Raw genomic sequence first — 26,458 nt, forward strand, 5'->3', positions numbered from 1 at the left:
CAGTGCTGTCACAATGTGTAACATTTTATGGTCATTCAATCGATTTGTAAACAGATTCAGAAGTACTTTGAAATTAAACATTCAGAAGTGCCTATTATAATTCACACTATTTAATACAGTAATCACTAAGCAATTATTCCACTATACTACTTATCTATATAAGGTGTGTGTATATAAGAAAAAGTTCTGTCCCAGAAAAGTGTAGACTTTATATTTTGCATATTCTTATATTTTTATAAAAAGAATAAATGACTGAAGAGTCTCAAGTAAAGATAATGAGGTAAAACTTTCTTATGAGTTATATCAAATAGCCTTGTTTATAATAGAATCATAGAATGGTTTGGGTTGGAAAGGACCTTAAGACCATCCAGTTCCAACCCTCCTGCCATGGGCAGGGATACCTCACACTAGACCATGTTGCCCAAGGCTCTGTCCAGCCTGGTCTTGAACACTGACAGGGATGGGGCATTTACCACTTCTTTGGGCAACACTGTTTCAGTGCCTCACCACCCTCACAAAAGTTTGTTGGAACTATTCACTTTTCAAGAACAAAAATAATTGTGATGCATCGTTTTTGAGGTGTCAAAAGTGTACATGATTTGAGCTGAACGAAATGTTACAAATATTCTTTCAATATCATTAAGATAATATAGCTTCTCAGTCACTTTTCCTTAACCACTGATTAAACCGTTAATACTAAAATTATTATTTCCTTTTGTAATTTTCTTAACAAAGAAAGAAGTAAATATAGGAGGGATGCGACTACTGTAGGGAGAAGGCACAAATGTAAAAACACTCCTACATGTTACTGAGGATGCATATTGAGAACTCTTGATTGAAATAACTATTTTTTTGTAACTAAAAAGTGTGTATGTAATAAAAAAGTTGCTTTTATTAGTTAGATATTGACTTAAATTACTCTGGTTACTAGAGCTTATAAATGGGAGTAATTTAAGCCAATATCTGACTAATTCTCAGCTTTCAATAGAGCTTTAAATATGAAAGTTGTGCATTTTATATCTGTTCAAAAGAAGAATTTACTATGACTAATAATGTTCCGACTGTTAAAGAAGAGAAAATACAGCCCACGTTGAGCAACAATAAATTTAAAACATTCTTTCATTGGTGTTAGTCTGAACATAGGGATATCTAGGACCTTCTGCTAGTAACACTAGGAGTTTTTTTTTGAAGGGTTATCTCTTCCTCAGTAGTACCCTGGAAAGTTTGTTACAGCTTAGCAAACTCTATTGACTTCTCATCTAACTATTACATAAGCATTTACTTATCATGTTTTATCTTTTCACAGTTTAATAAACTCTCTTCTAGACACAGCATGAATTTGATTCTTCTCCGTACTTCTATGTCTTTCATTCTTGTTCTTCATGAGTAGATCATAAGTTCCCAAGCTGTCTGAACTAAGCAAAGATATTTGGGAAAATGTATCTGTTCAGTCTTACTCTTAATGTTTTACCTCTTAACTCTTCATATAAGATGTAGCAGTCCTTAAGCGTCTCACCTGCTCAGGATGTTATTGGTAGGGGAGGGCTGTTGTTTTTCAAACTGTTCATTTTTTGATGACAGATTTGATCAAGAATATCTTCCTGTGTTTCTTTAAGGAATGTCACTGTCAGCAGGATCTTCTCCTCTTCATTCCCCCAAAATAACTCCTCATACATCTCCTGCTCCTCGAAGAAGAAGTCATACTCCTAACCCAGCAAACTATATGGTGCCTACTAGTGCCTCTGCTTCTGTTGCTAATGCTGTCTCTCAGCCTCCATCTACTGGCCAGGTGATTCAGAAGGAAACAGTAGGTGGAACAACATACTTCTATACTGATACAACTCCAGCACCTCTCACAGGAATGGTATGTTTGCTTTTAATACAGAAGTGTATGGAGCTTCCAAATTCTGAATGGATTGATACTACAGAGATGATTCTTAACACCCTGAAACCTTATTTTGTATAAAGATTAGGCCTTCTAATTGTTGTAATTGTTCTCCCAAATCACTGAAACTTAAGAACCTTTGTGTTGAGGGGATTTTTTTATACAGCAATCAAAAGAAAGCATTTTATGTATATCTCAGTGGATACATACGTAATGAGGAAACGTAAAAAAATCAGATTGCTTTTTTTTTTTTCTGATAGGTTAAATAACTTACGTTTACAGTGGAGGGGAAAAGAGAGTTACAAAAATGTTAAAATAACTATGTACATACGTACTTCCCTCTTCCCTCCCTGAAGTCATTAGTAGTGAATATCATGTAAGGAAATTGTAATGCATCTGACAGTATATTTGTAACCTGTACTGTGCATGAAGACTTAGTAGTTCAAACTAAAAGGGTGACAAAACTCGTTGTTTTCTTATCCTTTTGGATTTAAAACTGTTTCTTCAAAATGTTTTGGTTTTCAGGTATTTCCAAACTACCACATTTACCATCCAGCTGCACCTCATGTTGCTTACATGCAGCCAAAAGCAAATGCACCTTCCTTCTTCATGGCAGATGAGCTCAGACAGGTAAGATGATAGAGAAGTTAAAGGAAAATCACATATATTGACAGAGACTAGAAAATTGATATTAGTAGAAGAGAGAAATAGCCACTCAGAATCTGTGCAGTCCATTTTCACTATGGAGAATTTAAAAATTTAAGTCCTGTAATGGATGGAGTGCAACAGAGGGTGGGGGCTCATTACAACACATGTAGCTGCAATCTAATCTGCATACCATGATTTACTATTCACCTAAGTAGTCTTCCTACTTGTGTATTGTTTTGGTGTGCCTGAGTTCATTTATGTAGCATTCCTTTAAGCTGTAGTCCTATCCAGTTTTAAATCTTTCACTGATATGAAAGTATATGCAGGGTTAGTTGATGAGGCCTTCTCTGAAGGCTGGCTGTGACTTTTATTTCAGTTTTACTGTGGTAAGTGCCTCTGTCAATGTTAGCTCTAATTAATGTCTCCTGCAGCTCCTTCCTTCAAGAATTTCCATCAACTTCCTATTTTAGTACAAGTAGCTGGTACTTCAAAGACAGTGTACTGTTAATTTATCAGAAATTATGACCTGAATTATAATTTTCAAAACTTGACTTTTGTTCTTCAGGAACTGATCAACAGACACTTAATAACTATGGCTCAGATTGATCAGGCTGATATTCCTGGTAAGTAAATGTTTCTTATAAATTAAACTCAGATCATATCATTCTGTAACCTTGTGCATTCAACAATATTAACAACATCTTGTAAAAAAACAAGCACGGGTGTGGATAAGCAGATACTAAGTATTCACAAATACAAAATTTTATTCTTGCTTCTATTATCTTTTTCTTCTGTAATTTTATTCTGTTTGGAAACTCCTTAATGGTTGGGAATACTTAAAATTGCTGAGAAAGAAAATCATTAAGGCAACAAAGCCTTCTGAAGAATAGTATAGTATTACTTTGTACGTATTCAATATTCCTGTAGAAGAGGCATAAATTTTCTGTATATAAACTAGTAAATCAGTTTGATTTGAAGAAGGAATTGCCTGGTTTATCAGAGAAGGCTTTGTACTAGTTGTCAGGTAAAAGAAGCATATACTATTCACTGTATTGGCTTTTGGAGACTTTACAATTGACTGTCTTCAAATTCATCTAAACACATTTCCTTCTTGTTGCAGCATCCTTCTCAAACATGTTTAATATGATAATGATACAGTAAAAAAAAATTTAATTTACTAACCCAGATGAAGTACAATTGTGTATCTTCTTGTAAGGGTAATCTTTTAATCTGATTTGTAAACCTTTGGCACCTCTCTCTGCCTGTTTTCTAAACCAGTATGTTAAAGCATGTAAGATTCAGATTTGCCTTTTTTTTTTTTTTTTTTTTTTTGTGATGAAAAGGAGATTCTTCCAGTGGTCAGAAGTCTGAATGGAAATTGGTGCTTATTTATGATCTCTGCAGGAAAAAAACACCAAAGAAAGATTAGAAGGGTGAATTTTAAAAGCAAATAAGAAAATGGCACATGGAACTATGCGTCTATTCTGTTGATTTTTACTTGGTGTCACTTTTTGTGGAGACAGCTATTTTAGCTCTGTGGAATCCCTTCCAGGAACCTATATGTTGGTATTAAAGAAAAAATAGTGAATTTTAGCTTTACGTGCACCAAAAAGATGGTTCAAAGAATTTATCTTTTAATGACAGTCATTTTAATCTTTGCTGCTGTGATAACTTTCTCAAAGTTAACTGGTGCCTAATGTTTCTGTGTATAAACTGATTCTAGCAGTTCCTGCGGAAGTGGACAGCTACCACAGTCTCTTTCCTTTGGAACCACTGCCACCGCCCAATCGGATACAGAAAACAAGCAACTTTGGGTACATTACGTCATGCTATAAAGCTGTAAATAGTAAAGATGACCTGCCGTATTGCCTTCGGAGGATACATGGTGAGAAGAATGGACTTGGCTAAATAGGACTAGCATTCCTCAGCATGCTCATCATAGTTTAATGTCTGATTGCTTTTCAGTAAAAATGTTAAAGTAAAAAATTCTCCCTTAAAACATTACATTTTTAAACCATGGTTTTTGTTCTTTTCAAGGTTTTCGTCTTGTTAACACAAAGTGCATGGTATTGGTTGACATGTGGAAAAAAATTCAGCACTCAAACATAGTAACTTTGCGTGAAGTGTTTACCACTAAAGCGTTTGGAGAACATTGTAAGTTTTTTGTTGGTCTCCTCCCTTCCCCCCCCCCAAAATGTGTTGAGACTTTTTTCTAAATATGCTTGAGTTAGTAATTGTCACATGCTCCTATTTTTAAGCTCTTGTGTTTGCATATGATTTTCATGCTGGAGGAGAGACCATGATGAGCAGACACTTCAATGACCCTAGTGCTGATTCCTATTTCACAAAACGAAAATGGGGTAAGGAAAACATGTTATAATACAGTACTTCTGTAAACTATTTCCAGTGTTTAAGCAGTAAATAGCTGATCAGAAATATTTGTTCAATGTAATTTTTTAGCTAATCAGTTCTGTCATATCATAAGCTGACTGGATCAGTGAGCTCTTTTTCGCTTTCTATTTATAAATTTCTTTTTAACTGAAAGAAAAAGAAGTATAAATAGAGTTAAAAGTTAAGGGAAAAGTCTGGTCACGTCTGACTTATAAATAATTTGCAAAACTGACATCAGTTTGTAAGGTAATTACAGTTCTTAGACAGGGAAGTAAGTTTGAATGGGATTGGGAGCCAAGAACTCTGAGGTCCTCTTTGCAGGTCTGTCACTCAGTGAAAATACTGTGTTACTCAGTGGCACCAGACACTTATTGGAGATATTTCTGAAATTGTAAGACATGTTATATTGATTTGATGCTCACTGTTCAGGTGCCTCCACTTGTATTTCTCCACACACACACACACCCCCCCAAAGTATTATGAGGACTAATTAGTGTTTTATTTAATGTTTTGAAATGTGAAGTACTAGTTAAGACAAGAAATAAACTGAAAAATCCCTGTAACACATTCTGTTCAGACACAACCATCGCATAGGTCTGATTTTTATTTTTTTTTTCAGATTTATACTATGGCTTCAAAGGAGTCACTAAAGCTACATCTACATTCATAAATAAAATCTGTCACAGCATGTTCTGGGGCTCGGCAAGTTGCCCAGCAGAGCTCATATCCATATGGCTAAAGCCTCTTCCCCTCCTAAACAGTGTGCTGTCAATCATACTGCCTATTTGGACCACTTTGTGACCCATGCAGTCCCACAAAGTGCATCCAGGTATTGTCTGGATCACAACAGGCCAAAGTTGTTAATAAAGCCAAGTGCCGTGCTCAGAGAGAGAGAGAGAGATTGTCACACCTGAATAGTATCACAGAAAGACTTAGGGTAGGAAGGTGCCCTTGGAGTATATTTGGCCCAACTCCCTGCTCAATGCAGGACCAGCCCTGAAATTAGATCCAGTGGTAGGGATATCCAGAGCTCTATGACCTGGTCTTGCTTGTTTTATTGGAGTACATGTTCCTTAAATGTCTTTAGGTTGTTAGTGTATCAAGAGAACCAAAAGCTAAGGTTTCTTCTTTCTTCTGCCATTTGAAATGAGAGCCTTTAGAATCATAGAATGGTTTGGGTTGGAAAGGACCTTAAGATCATCTAGTTCCAACCCCCTGGCATGGGCAGGGATGCCTCACTCTAGACCATGTCACCCAAGGCCCTGTCCAAGCCAGCCTTGAACACTGCCAGGGACAGGGAATTTACCACTTCATTGGGCAACCTGTTCCAGTGCCTCACCACCCTCACAGTAAAGAACTTCTTCCTTATATCCAACCTGAACTTCCCCTGTTTAAGTTTAAACCCATTACCCTTTGTCCTATCACTACACTCCCTAATGAAGAGTCCCTCCGCAGCATCCCTGTAGGCCCCCTTCAGATACTGGAAGGCAGCTCTGAGGTCTCCACACAGCCTTCTCTTCTCCAGGCTGAACAGCCCCAACTGTCTCAGCCTGTCTTCATACGGGAGGTGCTGTAGCACCTTTATCATTTAGCTGTGAATTCAGCCTGTTTCAAACATTGACTTAGAAAACTTTGATTACCAGATAGCCAAGTAAAGTATAATGAATTAGTAGTGGGTGAATACATTCAAAGGCTTGCAGATCCCTTATATGCTGAGTAATTTCCACTGGCTTTGCCCAAACCTGACGTGTGTTAAGTGAGGTTGGAACTCAAGTTCCACCACTGGTTTTGGTGTTAATATATCAGCTGGAAGAAACCCTGGTTTGGCATGTCATATCTTGTGGCAAGTGAAAGAATGCAATTACAAATTTAGTAAGCCTTGTGTGAAACTAACTGGGTAGGATAAACCTGGAACACCCACTGCCAAGTTAATGGCTGTTATGTGCAGTTCTAGACTTCTGAATGTCTCCCATGGTTTTCAATTTCATGATTTTCCATGAAAATCAGTCCCTGTTGTGTTTTTATATCTCTCTAGAGTATTACAGAAAAATGATGTCTCTTCTAGATAAAATAATAGAAGTTGTTATAAAATTCTTGGGGACACATTCTTTTGTCACACTGGAAAAGAGTTAAGTTTTGCTCTTGTAAAAGACAGCCATGTCTGATCTATCAAAGTTCTTTCAAGGAAGCCCCAGTAGATAACATCTTGGTTTTCTATGATGTCTATCAGAGTCTGTAAAAAAAACCCTCAGTAACCATGAGACAAAAGAGAAAGTCCTCAATTAATAACTGGTTAGAACATAAGAAACAGAGTAAAAGTGAACAGTTGACTTTCACAGTGAAGGGAGATCACAAGAATATGTGCTGAGAGTTGTATTTCTTAACCCATTTGCGTGTTTGCTTTGAAGATAAATAACTGACTGTCAAAGTTTGCTGGTAATACCAAATTATTTTGATTGTTAAAAAAAAAAAAAAAGGCCAATTGTGGTGGATTGCAGAAGGATCTTACAAGACTTGGACTCTGGGCAGTAATCTAGCAGGTGATGTAATGTAAACAGATGTGATCAAGGGAAAACAACTCGAAGCTTCAAACATAAAATGACGGCCCCTGTGGTGCCTGTTACCACTCAATAATACATCTGGGGCTGTAGATTAGGGAAAATATTGTCCCCTTGATGAATAGCTGTAAACAGAAAATGCATTGTTGCAATTCAAGATGTGGGTGCATCATAGGCTCATATCTGTAATTGTGGTCCTCCTTACACATTTTGAAGGGTGTAGAAAAGCAGTAAAGAAGTTAAGAGGTGACAGGAATGATCAAAGGCATAGAACACTTCTGTATGAAGAATGGCAAGGTGGATTAGTACTTGTCATGCTCTTAAAGATGGACAGGAATGTGGTGGGGTTAAAAATTACTGGAATATGGTAGGTATCTGGATAATCATCAGGGATAAATTAAAAATGAATAAGCAACAATAGTTTCTATTTCTTCCAGCCTAAAACTAGGGAATGACAAATGAAACTAGCCAGGTAGCAAATTCAAAACCCTTGTAAAGATAATTAAGCCATGGAACCTTTATCACAGATTATTGTGGATGCTTGCCTGGGTTCAAGGGGAAAGTGGGATTTACTCATGGAGGAGAAATACTTGAGGACTGTTAACTGCAAAGTCACTATCTCTAGCTCAGTATTCTCTGAGCTGCAAATTGGAGGCTAATAGAATATTCCATTTCTTTATGTTCATATGCTCAGGTATCCATTGCAAGCTATTCTTATAATTTTAGTCTTATGTGTCTTTGAAGCAGACTAGTGGGCTATCTGGATCATTTATTTGACTTACTATAATTTCTTCCTGTATGTAGGGATAAGATACCAATTTCTGTTCAGCCAGGTCAAAGTGTTATTTAATTAAAATGAGCTGTTGTGGCAGAACCTATAGGGGTATGTAAGGAAGATAACTTTCTACTGCCTGTGGCACTTCTTATAACCTGCTCTTCACTCTTTTTATTAGAAAAATTAAAGTCACCTGAAATTCCCAATTTTGCCAAATCATTCTGCACATCTTTGCTTTGGCCTTTCTTTTTTGGTAACTGCTGCTTTCTAGCTTGGTCCTCAGTAGAAGGAGGAATTTAAGAGAGAAAAATAAGATTGCATACCTATAACTTGATTTCTCGGAATTGCCTGCCTTCACGGATCCTTTCTCCATCCCCTCACAGAGTTTCTTGGCCGTCTGCCTGCCTAGAGGAGACTCCCAAGAGAAGCAGGGGAATGGATGGAAGTTGGGTACTCTGCAGCATGAGGCCCAGATTAGTACAATTGCTTTTAAAGGTTTTAGGAGGCACAGCACTGTGAACGTGATCAGTGAACTCAGAGAATTTGATTTCAGGTATGCAACCTTATTTATGTTGAACACTCCAGTTGGCAACACGAGACTTTGACAGTTAAAAGATGAGGATTATGATTTAATAGCTGTCATGCATGTTTCTAGTGTCAGTGTGGTCAGTCTCGGGGTTTGTTTGTTTTTTTTTTTTTTTGCTGTGTTATTTACAGACCCTGTTACAAAACTACTTTGGAAGGGGTTTGGTGGTGGTGGTGGGAAAGACAGCAGCTTACATTGATTTTTCTACTATAAACTAATGTCTTTGTTACTTCAGAATGCTACTGAATTTATAGCTTGTGTTCTTTATGCAGCGAGATACCATCTTTCTTTAGGTGGTACAGTGTAATAGTCCAATATTCTGTCATATTTTACTAAATTCACACAAGTTTTAAAATCAGGAGTCTGACTTTTTGGTTAATTGTTATTCAGAGTACATATATTTGAAAAGTGCCTTTTTGCTTGATTCTCATACCTCATATTCTCTCAATACTCTTATTTCTATCAGAAGTGCCTAAACATTAATTCTCTTGGTTTGGAACTTTTTGGGTTTCTTCAACCTTTCTGATACTTCTCAGCTTCAGATTATAGTACATCTAGTGCATTTATCTCTGCAGAAAGGATCTCTTTAAATTAGCAAGTTAAACCAGAAGTGCTGAGATGTTAACAGTCCAATAATTAAATGGCAAACCACATTCTGAATGTACATACTTTAAAACTATGGGCTACAAAATCCTGGCAAATCAACAGTAACCATCCACTGCTGCCAGTAACATTTTTTCTTTATCCTGATGAGTTTCTGCGGTTGGCAGAGATAAGCATGCCTTTGATACGTCCTTTGGTCTGTTTATTAAAAACACCGAGTAATTGAATGGTGGCATACATGCTGTTAATAGTTTTCAGCATCACAGATTCTGCTTTTCAGCAAACAGATACTTTCTAATGAAGATAGGCAAGTTTCCTGGATCTTGTTTTCCTTTGTAGTACATAATGCACAAAAGGGACTTCACTGCTGACATTAGTTTTTGCATCCTCAGTTGCTGAATGTTTTTTTTTTATTCATAAAATACCCCTTTCGTTGAAAAAGAAATGTTGTGTGCTTAGACTGTTATGAGGAGATAGAATGTATGAATATTGAAAGTAAGGGTGATGATGTGAGGGCAAAATATGGGATCTGTGATTATCCTAAAATACCTATGTGAAAAGCTGCAACTCTTTCAAAGTAAATTCAAATTTTCAGTATCTTCAGATTATTTTGGTTTTTTTACAAAATGGAGTGCTAAACTATATTTTAAGGTATAAAGAAGTTCATATAAATATAAACATAAACTAAGTTCAGAACCTTTCTAGATACTGAAAAATGGGAAGTGTAAAACTAAAGCCCAGGTTTCTTTGGAGGAGGGGAAATGAAGGCTACTGCATTTTTATTTCTACTGTACTTTCAGTACTTTAACTCAGGAGCAGAAAGAAAACACTGAACAACTCTCAATGTAAAAAACTGATTTACAGGCCTGAGGGGTTCAATTCAGTGTGCATCTAAGTCTTTCATTGGGCTTCTGACTTTCCTCGTAACTGTGATGTGAATTGTTGTGTGTTAGCATGTTTTGTGGCAGTGTTCCTAATGATGTAAAACAGGTCTTACTGCCAGTGGTCTCAGCTCTTCCTTCCACCCTGGGAGTGTCCCTGGCTTTAGTATTGCTCTGGGGAACTGAATTTTGTTTAAATGCTTTCTTAACAAACAAAAAAGTAGTATACACATGCATAACACTGCAAAGGCTACACCTCTTATTCCACTGAGAGCATTATACCACAGAACTTAAAAATATAAAAGTGCTGACAATGACTTTATCTTAATGCGGTAAGGAAAATTAATGGATAACCTATGCTTTTTTGAAATGGTTGTTGTTACATTTTTAATCTTCATTAATATCTATGTTCTGCATCTCAAAGAGATTGAAGTAGTGGGATAAGTGAGTCTGCTCTACAGTAGGTGGGAAGAGCATACGAAATTTTGCATATTCTGACAGTGGATCCAACCTGTGGTGGGAAGCTTTTTTCAAATCAGCCATGAAATATTTAAAATACCACTTTTTGGAGTAAAGTAATTATGATTAATTTTTGTACTGTTTTCTCATGTTCTTGTGATGTTTTCCACTTTGTTCAGCAGTGTTTGGAAAGCTTTCAGCTGTGTGTTTTGCCTGAAGAGTTAGCTTTCAGGTCTCATCTCCTTGGGTCCGTGCCCAAGTACCATCTGCAGCAGGCCTGATGGGCCTTGTGGGACAGACCTTGTAGTCAGCACTGCAGGAAACTGAACTGCTTTAAGTCTTACTTGTTTTAAACATACAGATATGTAGGAGGGCATTTCAAAACTCGATTCCTCTAGTGTTTTAGCTTGTACCTTTAGTGCATGGCAACGTGGGGTGCTGCCAACCAGTCTGAAAGCAGCAGCCTAGGTTTGGCTGTAGGGCCTAAGTGATTCTTTCCAGTAGTAAAATAATGTTGTTACTTGATTGGGATTTTCTGATGGGGGGGAAGAACCTGTGTTGAACTTGAACCTGATCTTTCAGCTTTTCAGCATTAAGTTGAATATTCTCTTGCTTACATTGCCTTTATCTGGAAATCAAAGAACAAGTGGTGGTGTTGCATACAGAAAAATAACTCCTAAGTTTTGGCCTTTCTCTCTTTGGCATATTGTAGCAAGATTTCTGTTCTGGACTTACTTATTTCATACAGATGTAACTGTATCTTACAGTGTCCATACACATTCCTGATAAACATAGCACACACATTGCTGTTTATGAAATATCAAGTGTATTCTATAGCAAGTAGTAACTAGAGAGTCTTGATGAAGGAGGTGATATCTCCTCAATCATTTTATATCATAATTTTTGTCATGCTGAAGAAGAGAGAATCATGAGGGGAATAGAGTTTGCTATGTGACACTTGTGGTATTCTGGTTTGTGGGAAGTTATTTGCATAATGATTCATCAGGAGGCCAGAAAAAACATCTCATTATATTCAGCCTTCAGTAGACATGCCAGGCTTGTTGCTATTTAAAGGAGTTGGTGCTCTTGATTTTATAATCTAAACCAAAGCACCTTAAAACTGAAAAATAAACCAAAGTTTATAAACAAACAAAAGCTCAGAAATGAAAGCTGGGAATATTTTGAGGCCATCAACCGCAAATCTGTAAAATGTCTAAGTTTAAAATTTTCAGTAATGTGTTTCATTTTTCTTTATCATATATTTGTGTGTGTTTTTATGTACAGATGCAAGTGCACACATAAACTTATGTCAGGCAAGTGCACAGATGTTAATATGCTCCTGTAGGGAGAGAGAGGGGGAAAAAAACCCCAGCAACAAAATCCAGGAAATAGATGTTTGGAGGAGAGGAGTGCCGCCAGTTAGAATTGAGTCTGGCCAGGGATGTCAGAGAGAACAGGAAAGGCTTCTATAGGTTTGTTGCTAACAAAGACACACTAGGAATAAAGTGGGCCCCCTCTGGAAGGAAATGGGGGAACTGGCTTCACTGGATTTGGAGAAGGCTGAGGTTCTCAATGACTTTGCCTCGGTCTTCACTGGCGAGTGTGCTGACCACACTGCCCAAGTCTTGGAAGGCAAATGCAGGGACTGTGGAAATGAAGACCTTAGGCTCACTGTAGGAGAGGATCAGGTTTGAGATCATCTTAGGAACCTGAATGTGTGTAAGTCCATGGGACCCGATGAAATCCTTCCGCGGGTCCTGAAGCAGCTGGTGGATGAAGTTGCCATCTGTGTGAAAAATCATGGCAGTCATGTGAAGTTCCTGATGGCTGGAAGAAGGGTAATATAACTCCCATTTTCAAGAAGGGGGAAATGGAAGATATGAGAACCTACAGACCAGTCAGTCTCACCTCTGTGCTGGGCAAAATCCTGGAGCAGATCCTCCAGGAAACCATGCTAAGGCACGTGAAGAATAACAAGGTGGTTGGTGACAGCCAGCATGGCTTCACTAAGGGCAAATCATGCCTTACCAATTTGGTGGCCTTCTATGATGGGGCTACAGAACTGATGGATATGGGCAAAGCAGTTGATGTCGTCTACCTTGACCTGTGCAAAGCATTTGACACTGTCCCACATGACCTCCTTGTCTCTAAACTGGAGAGACATCAATTTGATGGATGGACCACTCAGTGGATAAAGAACTGTCTGGATGGCTGCACGCAAAGAGTTGTGGTCAGCAGCTCAATGTCCAACTGGAGGCTGGTAACAAGTGGCATCCCTCAGGGGTTCTGTTGGGACCGATCTTGTTCAACATCTTTGTGGGTGACATGGACAATGGAATTGAGTGCGCCTTCAGCAAGTTTGCCGACGACACCAAGCTGTGTGGCTGGGTTGATACGCTGGAGGGAAGAGATGCCATCCAGAGGGACCTGGACACGCTTGTGAGGTGGGCCAGTGCCAACCTCATGAAGTTTAACCAAGCCAAGTACAAGGTCCTACACCTGGGTCAGGGCAATCCCAGGCACAGCTACAGGTTGGGCAGAGAAGAGATTCAAAGCAGCCCTGTGGAGGACTTGGGGGTGGTGGTTGATGAGAAGCTTGGCATGAGCTGGCTTCAGTTTGTGTTCACAGCCCAGAAAGCCAACTGTGTCCTGGGCTGCATCAAAAGGAGTGATCCTGCCCCTCTACTCTGCTCTTGTGAGATCTCACTTGAAGTACTGTGTACAATTCTGTTGTTCCCAGCGTAAGAAGGACCATGGAGCTGTTGGATCAAGTCCAGAGGAGGGCCATGAGGAGGATGATCAGGGGGCTGGAGCACCTCCCATACAAACACAAGCTGAGAAAGTTGGGGCTGTTCAGCCTGGAGAAGAGAAGGCTGCGTGGAGACCTCATAGCAGCCTTCCAGTATCTGAGGGGGGGCCTGCAAGGATGCTGGAGAGGGACTCTTCATCAGGGGCTGTAGTGATAGGACAAAGGGTAATGGGTTTAAACTTAAACAGGGGAAGTTCAGGTTGGATATAAGGAAGAAGTTCTTTACTGTGAGGGTGGTGAGGCACTGAAACAGGTTGCCCAAAGAAGTGATACGTTTCCTGTGCCTGGTAGTGTTCAAGGCTGGCTTGGACAGGGCCTTGGGTGACATGGTCTAGTGTGAGGTGTCCCTGCCCATGGCAGGGGGATTGGAACTAGATGATCTTAAGGTTCTTTCCAACCCAAACCATTCTAAGATTTTTCATCTCTGGCTCAGTATTAGTCAAACTCTTTGCAGTGTAGAATCTGGAGGTGTGTTCCTTTTTGCAGAGGATAGGTTTTACTTTTGAAAGGAGGGCTACAAATCCATTTAGAGGGGGAGTGAAGCATTGCTTTCATATGGCCCATTGGACTCATGGGAGACTTGTCAGGGAGTTGGGTCACAGTAGAACCTACATGAAGTTGTGTTTCTTGATGTTTAGCCACCAAATCTTCCAGTCTGATTTTCACATGTAATTTGAATCTAGCTCAAGTTAATCTTTATTTTGTCTTATCACATGATAGAGAAGGCTTCATTTGTAAGCCTTCCTACAGTAAAGGAGGTAAAATGGTATCTGTTGTGGCTATTGTGTTCCATGCTCATTGTTTCAGAATACTGGCATTTTTACTTCTAGAGTATCTGCATATTTTGATGTACCACGCACTTTAAGCAATTTCTAAACAGTGTTCTTTTTGTAATGATTATTCATCCTAAACTTGAAAAATCAGCATGTTTTTCCTTAATACAAGTGAAAATAGTGTCTAATGAATTGTCAGCATTTTAAAATGTGGTGTCCTTCCAAAAAACCTCATCTTAAACTAAACAAAGCAAACAAAATAAGACCCAACCCCAAACCAACCATTAAAGGACAATAGGTAAATCTTTCAGGGACTTCTAAGAGTTGAATGAGATAGATAAGCAAGTTAATTGTATAACTCAAAATGTCCTAATTTGAATTTTGTGCAGTAGCCTTCTATTGATGTTTAAAATGTTTTGCTTCTAGGTCAGCATGACGGACCTCTACCACGGCAGCATGCTGGATTGCTTCCAGAGTCTTTGATATGGGCATATATTGTGCAGCTCAGCTCTGCATTACGGACCATTCATACAGCAGGACTGGCATGCCGAGTTATGGATCCAACAAAGATACTAGTAACAGGCAAAACAAGGTAATAAAAACATTCATCTTACTGTGTTACTGTGACCTGTATTCTTGGTAGCTGGTGACTGTACACCTATTACAGAAATAACAAAGTCTAACTAGAAAGTTCTGTTACTTTTAACTGGTATGAGACAGTTTGATAAAACTTGGAAATTAATTTTAAAGTACCTTTTAAACCTGTTTTGTGAAGACTTGTACATTAGGACCATTCAGATCCACTGAACATTTTTTTGTATACTGAAAACTGTCTGTTCCATTTTGTCAAATAGTAAAATTTAGTACTTTCTGCTTCACAGTAATTTGCTGCATATTGATGACGGTTTTGGTTTTTTGTTTTTTTTTTTTGGTCTGAAAAAGCATTCAATGAATGCCAGAGGAAAGAACTGAGTAACCAGCGAAACTTATCGGCACTTCTTCCTTTTCTTTTCTTGTTCCTAAAGGTTGCGAGTTAATTGTGTTGGAATCTTTGATGTTTTGACATTTGACAACAGTCAAAATAATCCACTGGCATTAATGGCTCAGTTTCAGGTAAGACAGGAAGCAGCACCATGGTTCGGTTGGTGACTTGGTATAGGGAGTACTGAAAAACAGTGTGATTCCTTCTGGAAGAGAAGTATCTTAATCAAACTGTAGGTCTAGTATATCTGTCTCTAAATGACTGCTCATTTCTGATTTGATCTTGATTCTGCTATACATTATTCAAATTCGCTTGTAATTTAGAAATGCAAATGCTCATTTTGCTCTCTTCTGCTTCTAAAATTCCAGCAAACTCACCAAACAGGTTGAACTATTAGTATTTAACAAAGTTGAGTCAGAAATTATTGGAAATAAGAGTTTCTGAAGCAAAGAGGAGAAAAACCTTACATTTAGTGGTAGAAATAAAAGAATAATGGTTCGGTAGACAGTTCTTGCTCTGCTTTCTGTTTCATTATTTTGACAAAAATAATGAAGTATTGAATACCTGTTCACAGAGGAGTAAGCAATCTTACTTAGGCTTTCTCCTCACTCCTTAAAGGTTCTATAGTATCTTTTGGTTTAGGCTCCTAGTTTTGCCATGCTCTCCTGGCATTCTGAGGTCTCTACGTAAATCCTGAGTTAAGAATCTCTTTAGACTTAACAAAAACTGCTCCTTAGTTATCTGGAGCATCACTGTGAACAGGAGTGCCTCTTTACCTAGCTTTCCCTCAGGGTAAAGTATATTGCTTCAGCAGTCCTCACATGTCCTGTTTGTATGGGGAGTGAAAGACTACAGTACGGAGTTTGATTTAATTTATTTTCATTAATTGAGCTTATTCACTGTGAGAAATTGGTTCATTCAGAGTCTTCCAGCAATAAATGAAATGCTTGAACTTTGGCCAGGCAGAAACTAGCTTATTGGAGACCATGTCCTAGACCATAGCAACTTTTTTTTTCTTTTTCTTTTTTTGTTGGAATGATACAATAAAGCAATTCGCAGTGTACTTTAAGTAGTACATCAAAGGATTCCCTGCCTTTCCCTGGCTCAATATCAGTGGACTTTGGTAATAATTTAGTGGAAAACAGCTGAGAGAAAATAGGAATGCAAGTGAGGGATTCCATGCCTAACAATGTAATGAGATGAATTTTTTATCTGAATACTTCTTTAAACTTATTTTAATTGCAGCTGGGAATGAGATCCTCCTGAGGTATTATGATATTCAAGTAATTTTAAAGCAAAACGTTTAATGTACATGGCAGTACAAATCTAAAAAATACAGGAACACGAATCTGTCAAAAGCATTTACCACCACAGCAGCTCAACACTTGGTAATATCTAGTTTTGTTCAGGGGGATGTTTTTGCATGTTTTATACATTGTTAATATCCAGATTGTTCAAATATCACTGCTAAACCAGCAAAGAAGTACTCTTAAATACATAGTTTGGAAGATATAAACTGGAGTTAGAAAATACAGTGCCTTCTTTTGCCTTCATTTTTTTTGTTTCCTGTAGAAGGACTAGGCTTTCACTATCCATTTTGTTCCTTCAGAGATTCTGGACTGAGTTCTTTCCTTGAAATTCAGGAGTCATTTATCATCTTCTACCTTTGTTTGCCCCAGCCAGATAAAATTACAAAATAACAGCTGCTGCTTGTCCTTTTTCCTCTCGATCCATGACCTAGTTCCTGAATTCCTCTGGGACTCCTGTGACTGTTAAAAATGTAGGTTTTCTCTTGGTTTACTGCCCAGCTAATATGTATTTCCTTGTTGCTGTCTTCTATGGAGGAAGGTATTTTTGTTAGCATTTGTCGCCTTCTGGCTACTTCCCATTGTTAATATAGATAGGAAAGAGTTTGGCCCAAAAACTTAGGGGCTATGTAAAAGGAATGCAGTTGTTCATTACAAGGTGTGTTAAACACATCACCTTATGTGATCATTTAAGAGTTAAATAAAGGCACCAATAAGGGAAGTTGAAAAGAAGTAAATGAAATATGAATGGTATTAAAACCAAGGCTTTAAACTGTATAAATTCCAGCATATCACTTCATACCCCCCAGTATAAATTCTAGCATATCACTTCATACCCCCCCAGTCCTTAAGTCTTGTGTCAGTCAATTACAAGATATAGGTGGGAAAATTGTAAATTGTGATGTAGGAAACAGTAAAAAGGTTAAAGAAATATTTCTTTATTTGGAATGTAATGAAAGTGAGTCCTTTCCATATGAAATGAAAAAAAAAAAAAGTAAGTTTCGTTGTTTTAACAAGGGCTCTAAGGTTACATTTGCTCAAAGTAAAAATTTTTAATTCAGCAAACCAGAACAGCTTTCACGTGCCCCTCCCCAAATTTAAAGAAGCTTGCTGAAGAGGTATCTGAATTATTAATGTTGACTTTATAAAAATAAATTATGAAAAATCTGGGATCTTGGAGGCACTTCTAGGGGCGATTCCAGAACTTAAAAGGATAAATGAATCCACAGAATTGTAGAGTGGATGAGCTGATACTGACCCAAGCAAAGCAATGGAACAGGATAAACAAAAGTCTTGTCAGTTTCAAAGTGTTTATGGAAAATGAATCTTGGGGGGGGGAAGATTTATTTGACTAGCTTACATGTCTGTCTGATAAAGCCAAGTGTATAAAGTGCTAAGGTGTCTCCAGGGCAATACATACCTTTTTAATATTAAAATGCAGAAGAGAAAGGGTACCTATTCAATTAACTTTGAAGTTGCTCACTGACTTATTTGAAATTCATTTGATACAGGGAGACACTAATGAAGAGGGCTGTTTCTAGTTTATCTCCAGGGACTGGTTTTCAGTCTAAAGCTATTTAATAGTTCTATCAATGAACCAGATGGTGATAAAATCTATACTAGAAACCTTTCAGGAAATAAAAAGATATATTGGTACAGGTTAGTTATGCATTGAATTGCCTATGATTCTATGATTAGTTGTATGCAAAGTACATTTTTGAACAAAAGGCAACCTGTACTTAAAAGGTGTAAAGTTTTTCCTTGAAGTTGAGAATCAACTTAGTATCACCTAGTAGTCATTGTTGGTAGTTACCACAGCAAGTCAGGCAGGTCTGTGGTAAAAGGAACTGGTGTGAGCCATGCATATGTGAAAAGTATGATATGGCATATAGATGAGGAAATTATTGTATCTAGTGTTGATCTGTACCTTGCACTTGCAAGGCTGCCACAGGAATACAAGGAGGTCTAGTAGTTCTTCTGTGCCTCCTTTAAGCTTTCTTTACCTAGAAGCAACAAGAGATGAGTAAGCTGATATTTTCAGAGGGGAGGCTGGGGCTTCATAGGCATATGTGGATTGCTTCCTTTTATAGAAAGGGTAGTGTACCTCTGCTTCTGGGACATTGCGTATGCTGTCTGAACAGATAGAGCTGGTCAGTGGATGGTAGTTTTGTCCCTTCTGAAATACATATCGGCCTTCCATAAATCCTGATCCTTATAGGTACTTTCCAACTCAAGATATTCTATGATTCCCTTATTACACAGGAAAATTACTGCCTCCCTTTGTGCACTTGTAAGTCTTTAAACACAAGGCATTGTAATAACATTTTTTCTTGAAGGTTTCAGCTGTCAGTGAATAGTGAAGCACCTCCAGAGAGCAGTTCAGCTCACTCAAAATCCATAGTCTTGCAGAATTACAGATATCTTAAATCAATCAGACTCTTAACTGAATTGCATGAAGTTAAAGTTCCTAAAATTAATGGGATGAATCCAAGCCACTTTGCAACTAAAGCAAGTTAAGCACTGACTATAATTTGATGTATATATGTTTGAGGCTATACTGGTCTGTTGTATTGTCTCTGCCAGTTTTTCTATTAGATGTAACCTGCAAAACAAACAAATTACGTTGTGAGTCAAATGCTCAAAACTCCAAACCCCTGAATTTAAAATTTCATGGCTGATGTTAAGACTTTCTTAACCATTTAAAATATTAATGGAATCTGTATTATGAAAACACCTGTGTAAAGAAGCCTATGTTTTCATAGGGTCTTGCCTGTAGTTGTGTATTTTCAGTATCTCAGGGTTGTGTGATGATAGATAATTTTTATAGGATACATCCTTACAAATTACAGGAAGTTGGAAGGTATTAAGAGTAAAGCAGGGGACTGCAGAAGGAAGAAAGATGGTGATTAATACAAGTACTTGCATATTTCTTTAGAGACAGTAATAAAAATGACATTGTGGCAGGTGATGTACATGTGTCTATAGATAATGCATCAGCAAGATTTCTTTGTCTAGTACTATAGCAGTATCCTGAGCTGCTCAAATTGACTATTTGGTAATGGAAACAAGTGGGTTCCCACCAAAATGAGTTTGTTTGCTCTGGTTCATTTCTCTTTACCAAAGTACAAAGGAATGTTAATACTCAGAAATTCCTGGTTCCTTAGGAAATTGAGTCTATCTCCTTCTCCACCAATTTGTCATTCTTGTTTCTGTCTCATTTTCCACATCCTGTTTCTGTCTTTATTAGCTATAGGAGTACTGTGCTTTTAAACTTCTGCTATGTTGTGTATCCCTGTTTAAGTTGTGTTGCTTAATCACAGTTGATATGAAAACAGTGGGGACATGGAGAGACCTGGAAAAGTTTTCTTTACTCTGTCCCTCCACATCTGGGGAAAGCTCTGCTCAGCTGCTACAGCCAGAGGCAGCAAACATGGTTACCTCTCTGGGAGGAAGGGTTGTGATGGGCTGTGGCACATTCACTATCACAGCACTTTTCTAAAGCTGTTAAATTCTAAGCAGAACTTTTAATGGTGCAGTGGTGCCAATTTTTTAGCCTTTCTTACAGACGTGACAGAAGGTGTACTCCTTGTATGGCTGCATTCTCTGCTGAATGGCACAACCTTGGTCTGGACTATGGAACTGACATTCTTGAGAGCCAGTAGCTTTCTCTTTTTTACTTTTGCAAAAATATCTTACTTCCTCAGAAAAAAACCCTCAGGCAAATATTAAATTTGTATCTCTAGCTGACTCTTAAATTCAGTCTGAAGTGGGCATCCAGCATGGAAAGCTGCAGGTGTTTCAAGTTTGGCCAAGTTGTTTGCAGCTGAAAGTCTTTCCATGGAACGAATCAGGCAGCTTTTGCTATGATTCTCATTGTCTACTACTAAAATAGGCTCCTGTTTTTAGGAGTGGGCTTTCAAATCTGGTATAGCTTTTCAGAATAATTTCTGGTGGCTGTCTATAAAAATTGGCAAAGCAACTTGTATGCAGTATTCATCTTTCAAGAGCAGTTCTACTTTTAAGGAAAGCATTTAGTAGTACAAAGGATCATAGAATCGTAAAACATCATTCTACTCAATTTGCCAATCATACAGGCCTGTTCCTGTCCCATTGTTTCAGGCAGTTCATATCTTTCACACTGCCTGTCAGAGATGAAAATCTTGGAGCTCTTTAAGACAGAAACATTGTTTGCTGGAATCTGATATGAAGGGGTAGTCCAGCAAACGCTGTTTCTGTTTTACCCTTCCTGGGTATTTCTGCGTCTGATATTGAGAAGACTTCTTCTATTTGCCACCAACACTTGACTTGTTAGGAATGAGGTGGGTGGTTAGGAGAACCTCTTTGCAGAGCTTCAGCTCACTACAGGAGAGTTCTCTCTGGTACTATCCTTAAGCTAAAAATAAGTAAATTTTAAGCATTCAAAGGTAAATATAGTACCTAGAAGTTGCTGGGTATCTACACAGAAAATCAGGACAGATTTTCCTCTGGACATTTTAACTACAGTAACTTGGACAGTCATATTGAACTATGATTTGAATAGCACTTATTTTAGTTGCCCAAATTATTCTATGGTTATTTAAGAACTGTCTCTTTTTAAACACCATCTAGTATCATAGGTAATATTTATCTATACTAAGAATCTTGCCTCTGTGTGTGTTTTCCCTGTTAGCAAGCAGATCTGATCTCCCTGGGGAAAGTTGTATTGGCTTTGGCTTGCAATTCTTTATCAGGAATTCAGAGAGAGAATTTGCAGAAAGCAATGGAACTGGTGACAATCAACTATTCCTCTGATCTGAAGAATCTGATTTTGTAAGTTTGCTTAATAAATCTTTTAAAGGAAATTAGTAATTTTTTAAAACATACAAATGAAAATGTCAAATTGTATTTTTAGATGCAAGTAAGATTATAGATATAACTACTCTCACTGACTTGTCTCCAGAGTCAATGCATCACTAAACATTGTAACTTAAAATTTGTTTGTATAGTGTGCTTTCTCATGATGTATCTAATAAAATCAATGTCTTTTCTTTACTAAATGCTGTTGGAGCTCCTTATAAGAATTAGGAGCACCCCCTCTGTCATTTGGAAATTGCATTGAAATCTGAATCTTCATGTTTTCTCTTTTAAGTTTGTTCTTGCTGTTGGAATGGGTGAACTACAGTTCCATGAAAGCACACTCCTATCTTGTATAAATAACTAACTAGATGTATACATGTATGCTAACAGGCTTCCTCTGCTAATGTACTTTTTAAAGAAACACTGCAGTTCTCAACTTTGTGCATTAAATAGGTATCAGGATGAAATAGTTATAAAATAATAATAGGATGATCTCTCTTGGCATCTGCAGCATCTTTAAGTAATCTTCTTGGGGTGGGGATATTTTGGCAGGTATTTGCTGACCGACCAAAACAGACTTCGCAGTGTAAATGATATCATGCCTATGATTGGTGCAAGATTCTATACTCAGTTGGATGCTGCTCAAATGCGAAATGATGTTATAGAGGAGGACCTTGCCAAGGTAAATCCTATGGGAAAGACCAATAGTCAGTATTCCTACAGTTATATTTTAGAAAAGGAATGTTCTCTTTTTTTTTTTTTTCTTCTGTTTGTTTAGCAACTTAACTAATCTCTCTGCAGACTTGAGAAGTCTGAGCTCAAGGTATTGAAAGTCCAAAAGCTCCAAGAACCACTTTTAGGATGTCCTTAGCTGTCTTTAACTGAAGTAAGATCTTTATGTCCAACCAGGAGTCTTGGGGGGAAAAATGTTCTTTATAGAACAGTTAAAAAGTAGCATTCTGAGTAAATAAGGCCATGTATGTCATAACACACTAGATCATGTAGTTTGTGCTAGAGGTTGTACAGAACAAATATTACCTTTAAATTCTTGGATAGATTTATATTCCAGTGTACCTTTACTTATCTCATACATTTTCCTTTCCAAATGAATGCTGGATCATGGAGGTAAAGGCTTCCATCCTCGGCTTCCCTGGACTGTGCACCTCTTGCTGTGGGGGGTCTGGTTAGTCTATCATATTCAGTCAAGGTATAAAGTGCTGGCCACAAAAGAAATAAGTAGTTTGTCCCATGTTAATGTGGTTTTTCTTCAACAGGAAAGTGTGTCTGCTCATCAGAAACCACTGATCACAGGATTTTCTAACAAGACTGATACATATTACGAAGGCTTTCATGATGCTGAAGATAGGGTATTAAGTTTTCAAGGATTTAATCAAGTCCTGTGACTCCTTTCCCTTATATGCCCTTATAGAATTTTTTTTTTTTTTTAAGAGATAGGAGACTAATGGTTGGGATTCTGATGGACTGATTTTTCTCAATTTCTCCACTGATGGCTTGTTGGAAAACGTTTTTCTTCTTTAGTGACATATACTGAAATATATCAGCAACAAAGAGCTGTAGAAGAGCAACGAGTACCTACATTTGATGCAGAGCTCTAGATGACAGGTGCCCATACCGAGTCAGCAACTACTCCTGCTCTGAAGATGTTTAAGATCATTTCTTGTTAAGGTTGGCTAGTGTGCCTGAACACATGTGGGCAGCTAGAACTTTTTGCATACCAAAGATGGAAATTGTCCTGTGATCAGTGTTAAGCAGTCTGCCTTTTCAGTCAAGTTGTTTGTAACAGTGACAGGTGAGCAGATCCACTACAAATCCAAGTTGTTGCATAGCCCCCAGTTTGTCAATAGCTGTTTACCTGGCAGTGATAAATAGAAGTTGCTAATTAGCTGCCATAGTATAACTTGTTTGTAGTACTACATCCTTAGTAACATCAGAGCCTCAGTACCCCTGAAGTCTAGCCTGGTACCCTCTCTTCATTACTGCCCCAAAACAGATGCTTTGGAGAGAGCGTTAGAACAAGACTAGTGTGTATGATGTTTTTCCTGTGTCCTCCAAGCATGCAGTCATCTATAGCTTAGGGGCTTCTGATGGTGGAAGTGGTTTGTATGTAGTTAATAATTGTGTTTTCTTAAAGCCATGAATATTTTGTTACTCCTGTAATGCTCACGTTTCACAGAGCAGTGACCCCATTAGGCTACCCCTTTTCTCACCTTAATATTCCCCTCATTTGTGTCACAGCATTCAAAGCTTTAGTTTTTCACATCCTCTAATTCACTCTGTAGAAGAGCTCTCGGGCTTTTACAGGCTGCCGAGCCTGTAGAGAGGCTGCCTGGAGACTTTTGCCATTGTTATTGCTCAGTTGTGTCATCATCGACTGGGAATCTGCAGGGCAATGACATTCACACAGGTGCAGTTTTGGCTTTTATGTGTTTGGCCACATACAAAAAGTTATTTGGAAGTTGTATAGACCTTTGCTAGCTGGGTAAGTTTAAGTATTCCCTGTCAGTCTCAAAGTGTAGCTACTGTTGTGGTACAAGCTGTTCTGCTGGGTGTTTTTAGATGGGTAATAGAAGTCTTGCAGCCCATAGGTTGTCTGATGTCAAGCTATTATCACCTTGACCTACTTTATTTACCCAGCTGTGCGCAGTCATCTACTCCAGACTGAATTAATTTGAAATCAATATGATCCTCCATGGAATGAGATGCAGCTTAGCATGAATAATGTTGGAAAATATGGGAGAATAAGAATAATATTAGGAGAGTGTCTTTTTCCTGCCAGCTTTGAGCAGATTTTACTTAAAAGATTAATCCACAGTGTAATGTAAGCTAGGATGTAACTTTTTACTGTATCCTAAGTGATGAGGAAAAACATACGAAATTATTTTTTCAGTTGCATGTATTCTAAGCATGTGTAATTTTAATGTTCTGTCTTTGAACTTGTTCTCATTGCTTTATCTCTGTCACTGATTGACTCAATTTATACTGGTTTAAGACTCAAATTCTAGCTTTTTTGGAAAAACTTGTTTCAGAATTATATTTGGAATCCATTGTAATTTATATGTTAGTCTGATATTATTGTTGCTAAATATTTACTAATAATGGCCTCCAAAACATTTCTGAAAAACAGATCTGGTTCATTATGTTCCTTCTCATCTTTACTTGAAATATGGTGTTATATTTCTACAGGTCTTTATAACTGTGTGTATATATAAAGTGCATTAGTCTTGTTTAACTTACTGTATTTCAGCACATCTGTAAATATAGGCTAGTAAGAGACTAGACACATGTTTCCACAAAGAAATAGATTGTTTGATACAGCTCCTGCTGGGTCAGCAAGGTGGTGTTAGTTGTTAAATCTCCACATTAAAATTTGAATATGAAGTGCTAAAATGAGCTACCAATACACAGTATAATGCATTCGATCTCTTTCTGAGAAAATTGTACTGTCCTCTTTGAATAAATAAATCACTTAAATAGCACTTTGTTTGCATTTCTATTGTATGTCTCGTGCAAATAAGTGTCTTAATTTTATGTTTCAGAAACTTTAATAACCTCTTTCTTGTTTTCTAGGAGGTGCAAAATGGAAGGTTGTTTAGGCTTCTAGCAAAATTGGGAACAATCAATGAAAGGCCAGAGTAAGAAACACTTGTTTTTATGGCGTAGAGTATATAAAAACCAGTTTGCAATGCAAGTTTTCTCCCCTAATAAGTTTAAGCTAAACGTTTTCCCCACGTTTTGCCTCCAAAGAAGTGAGTATTTAAGAAGCTTTGAGGAAAGTAAGATAAGCAACTTTATTCAAAAGCTTAACTAAAGGAGAAAACTACATACAGACACGCAAAAGTTGCTTAACTTTTTAGTATGATTTCTCTTAGCAATCTCTTGTGCATTATACTAGTTTTTGAGGAAATCTATAGCTTGCTGTAACTGTAGTAAATGGTTGTGATACTGGTTTTAAGCTAGTTTATTTTCAGCTTTTTTTTTTTTTAATCAACTACTACATAAAAAGGAAGTGTTTGTGTGGTTTGTTTTCCATCCTATTGAATAGACTTGGAGTTGTAAATGTTAGAAAACAGCATTATGAACATGTTAAACTTGTTGAAAGTAACTCTTGCTTTCTACCATTACTTTTCTGTGGCCCTTGTTAGACATTACCTTCAGGTGCTTCAACAGCTGAGAAACTTTGAATATGTATGTCTTCTGTTTGCAGCAGGGGGGAGACTAATTTAATTACAAATTATAGTAGGTAGCTTAGAGCAGTAAGTTTAGATTGAAGAATCATGTTATATATGTGGGGTTTGATTTTTTTTTTTTTTTTCAGTTTTTTTAATTTCTTAGCTTTAATATGAGCCTTTTTTTTTACACCAGGTTTCAGAAAGACCCAACGTGGTCAGAAACTGGAGACAGGTATTTACTAAAGCTCTTTCGAGATCACCTTTTCCATCAGGTGACAGAAGCGGGTACTCCTTGGATTGACCTCAGTCACATTATCTCATGTCTTAACAAGGTACACTGTACTTGGGTTAGCTTTTAAAAATTTGTTTGGATTAACTTTCTTTAAAATAATATTCCACTTCAAAGCAAGTTGGCATTGGCAGGTTAATTCTGTTGATTTAATTGATGGTTATTTTCCCCATTTTGGATGAAAACAATGTATTCACTAAGCTAATATTCATACATTTATGGATATTTTAAGTAAACTTAGTACATTAATATTAAAAACTTGGAATTTGGTCATATAGCATGAGATACAGTATTAACTTCTCATCCTAGAATGCACTGAATTCTGTGGATAAGCAATGCTGGTCCCTTTATGCTACTCTGGTCTTTCAACACAGCATAAAGGATCCATAAAACCCCTTTAACTGGAGGAGGTTTCTGCTGATACAGATATCACAGAGGATGATAAGGCAAGAGGATCCATTCCTAAACTGCACTGACCAGAGTAGG

At 37.6% G+C, this 26,458-nt stretch overlaps 1 protein-coding gene across 3 annotated transcripts in view; it reads left to right on the forward strand.

Moving 5' to 3' along the window:
- The window catches only part of PAN3 (PAN3 poly(A) specific ribonuclease subunit), a 66,465-nt gene that overhangs the window by 34,468 nt on the left and 5,539 nt on the right, over nucleotides 1-26,458 (forward strand). For all 3 annotated transcript variants that reach the window (XM_010022159.1, XM_010022157.1, XM_010022158.1), the window contains 12 exons: nucleotides 1,617-1,864; nucleotides 2,411-2,515; nucleotides 3,099-3,156; nucleotides 4,257-4,418; nucleotides 4,571-4,687; nucleotides 4,792-4,893; nucleotides 14,795-14,960; nucleotides 15,394-15,481; nucleotides 21,327-21,466; nucleotides 22,046-22,175; nucleotides 25,082-25,146; nucleotides 25,877-26,015. In XM_010022159.1, the coding sequence (XP_010020461.1) occupies nucleotides 1,617-1,864; nucleotides 2,411-2,515; nucleotides 3,099-3,156; nucleotides 4,257-4,418; nucleotides 4,571-4,687; nucleotides 4,792-4,893; nucleotides 14,795-14,960; nucleotides 15,394-15,481; nucleotides 21,327-21,466; nucleotides 22,046-22,175; nucleotides 25,082-25,146; nucleotides 25,877-26,015 (1,520 nt within the window). The remainder of the gene's footprint in view (nucleotides 1-1,616; nucleotides 1,865-2,410; nucleotides 2,516-3,098; nucleotides 3,157-4,256; nucleotides 4,419-4,570; nucleotides 4,688-4,791; nucleotides 4,894-14,794; nucleotides 14,961-15,393; nucleotides 15,482-21,326; nucleotides 21,467-22,045; nucleotides 22,176-25,081; nucleotides 25,147-25,876; nucleotides 26,016-26,458) is intronic.

Source organism: Nestor notabilis, unplaced genomic scaffold (genome assembly GCF_000696875.1).
Source record: "Nestor notabilis isolate BGI_N333 unplaced genomic scaffold, ASM69687v1 scaffold2319, whole genome shotgun sequence".
In the NCBI taxonomy this organism is placed as follows: Eukaryota; Metazoa; Chordata; class Aves; order Psittaciformes; family Psittacidae; genus Nestor; species Nestor notabilis.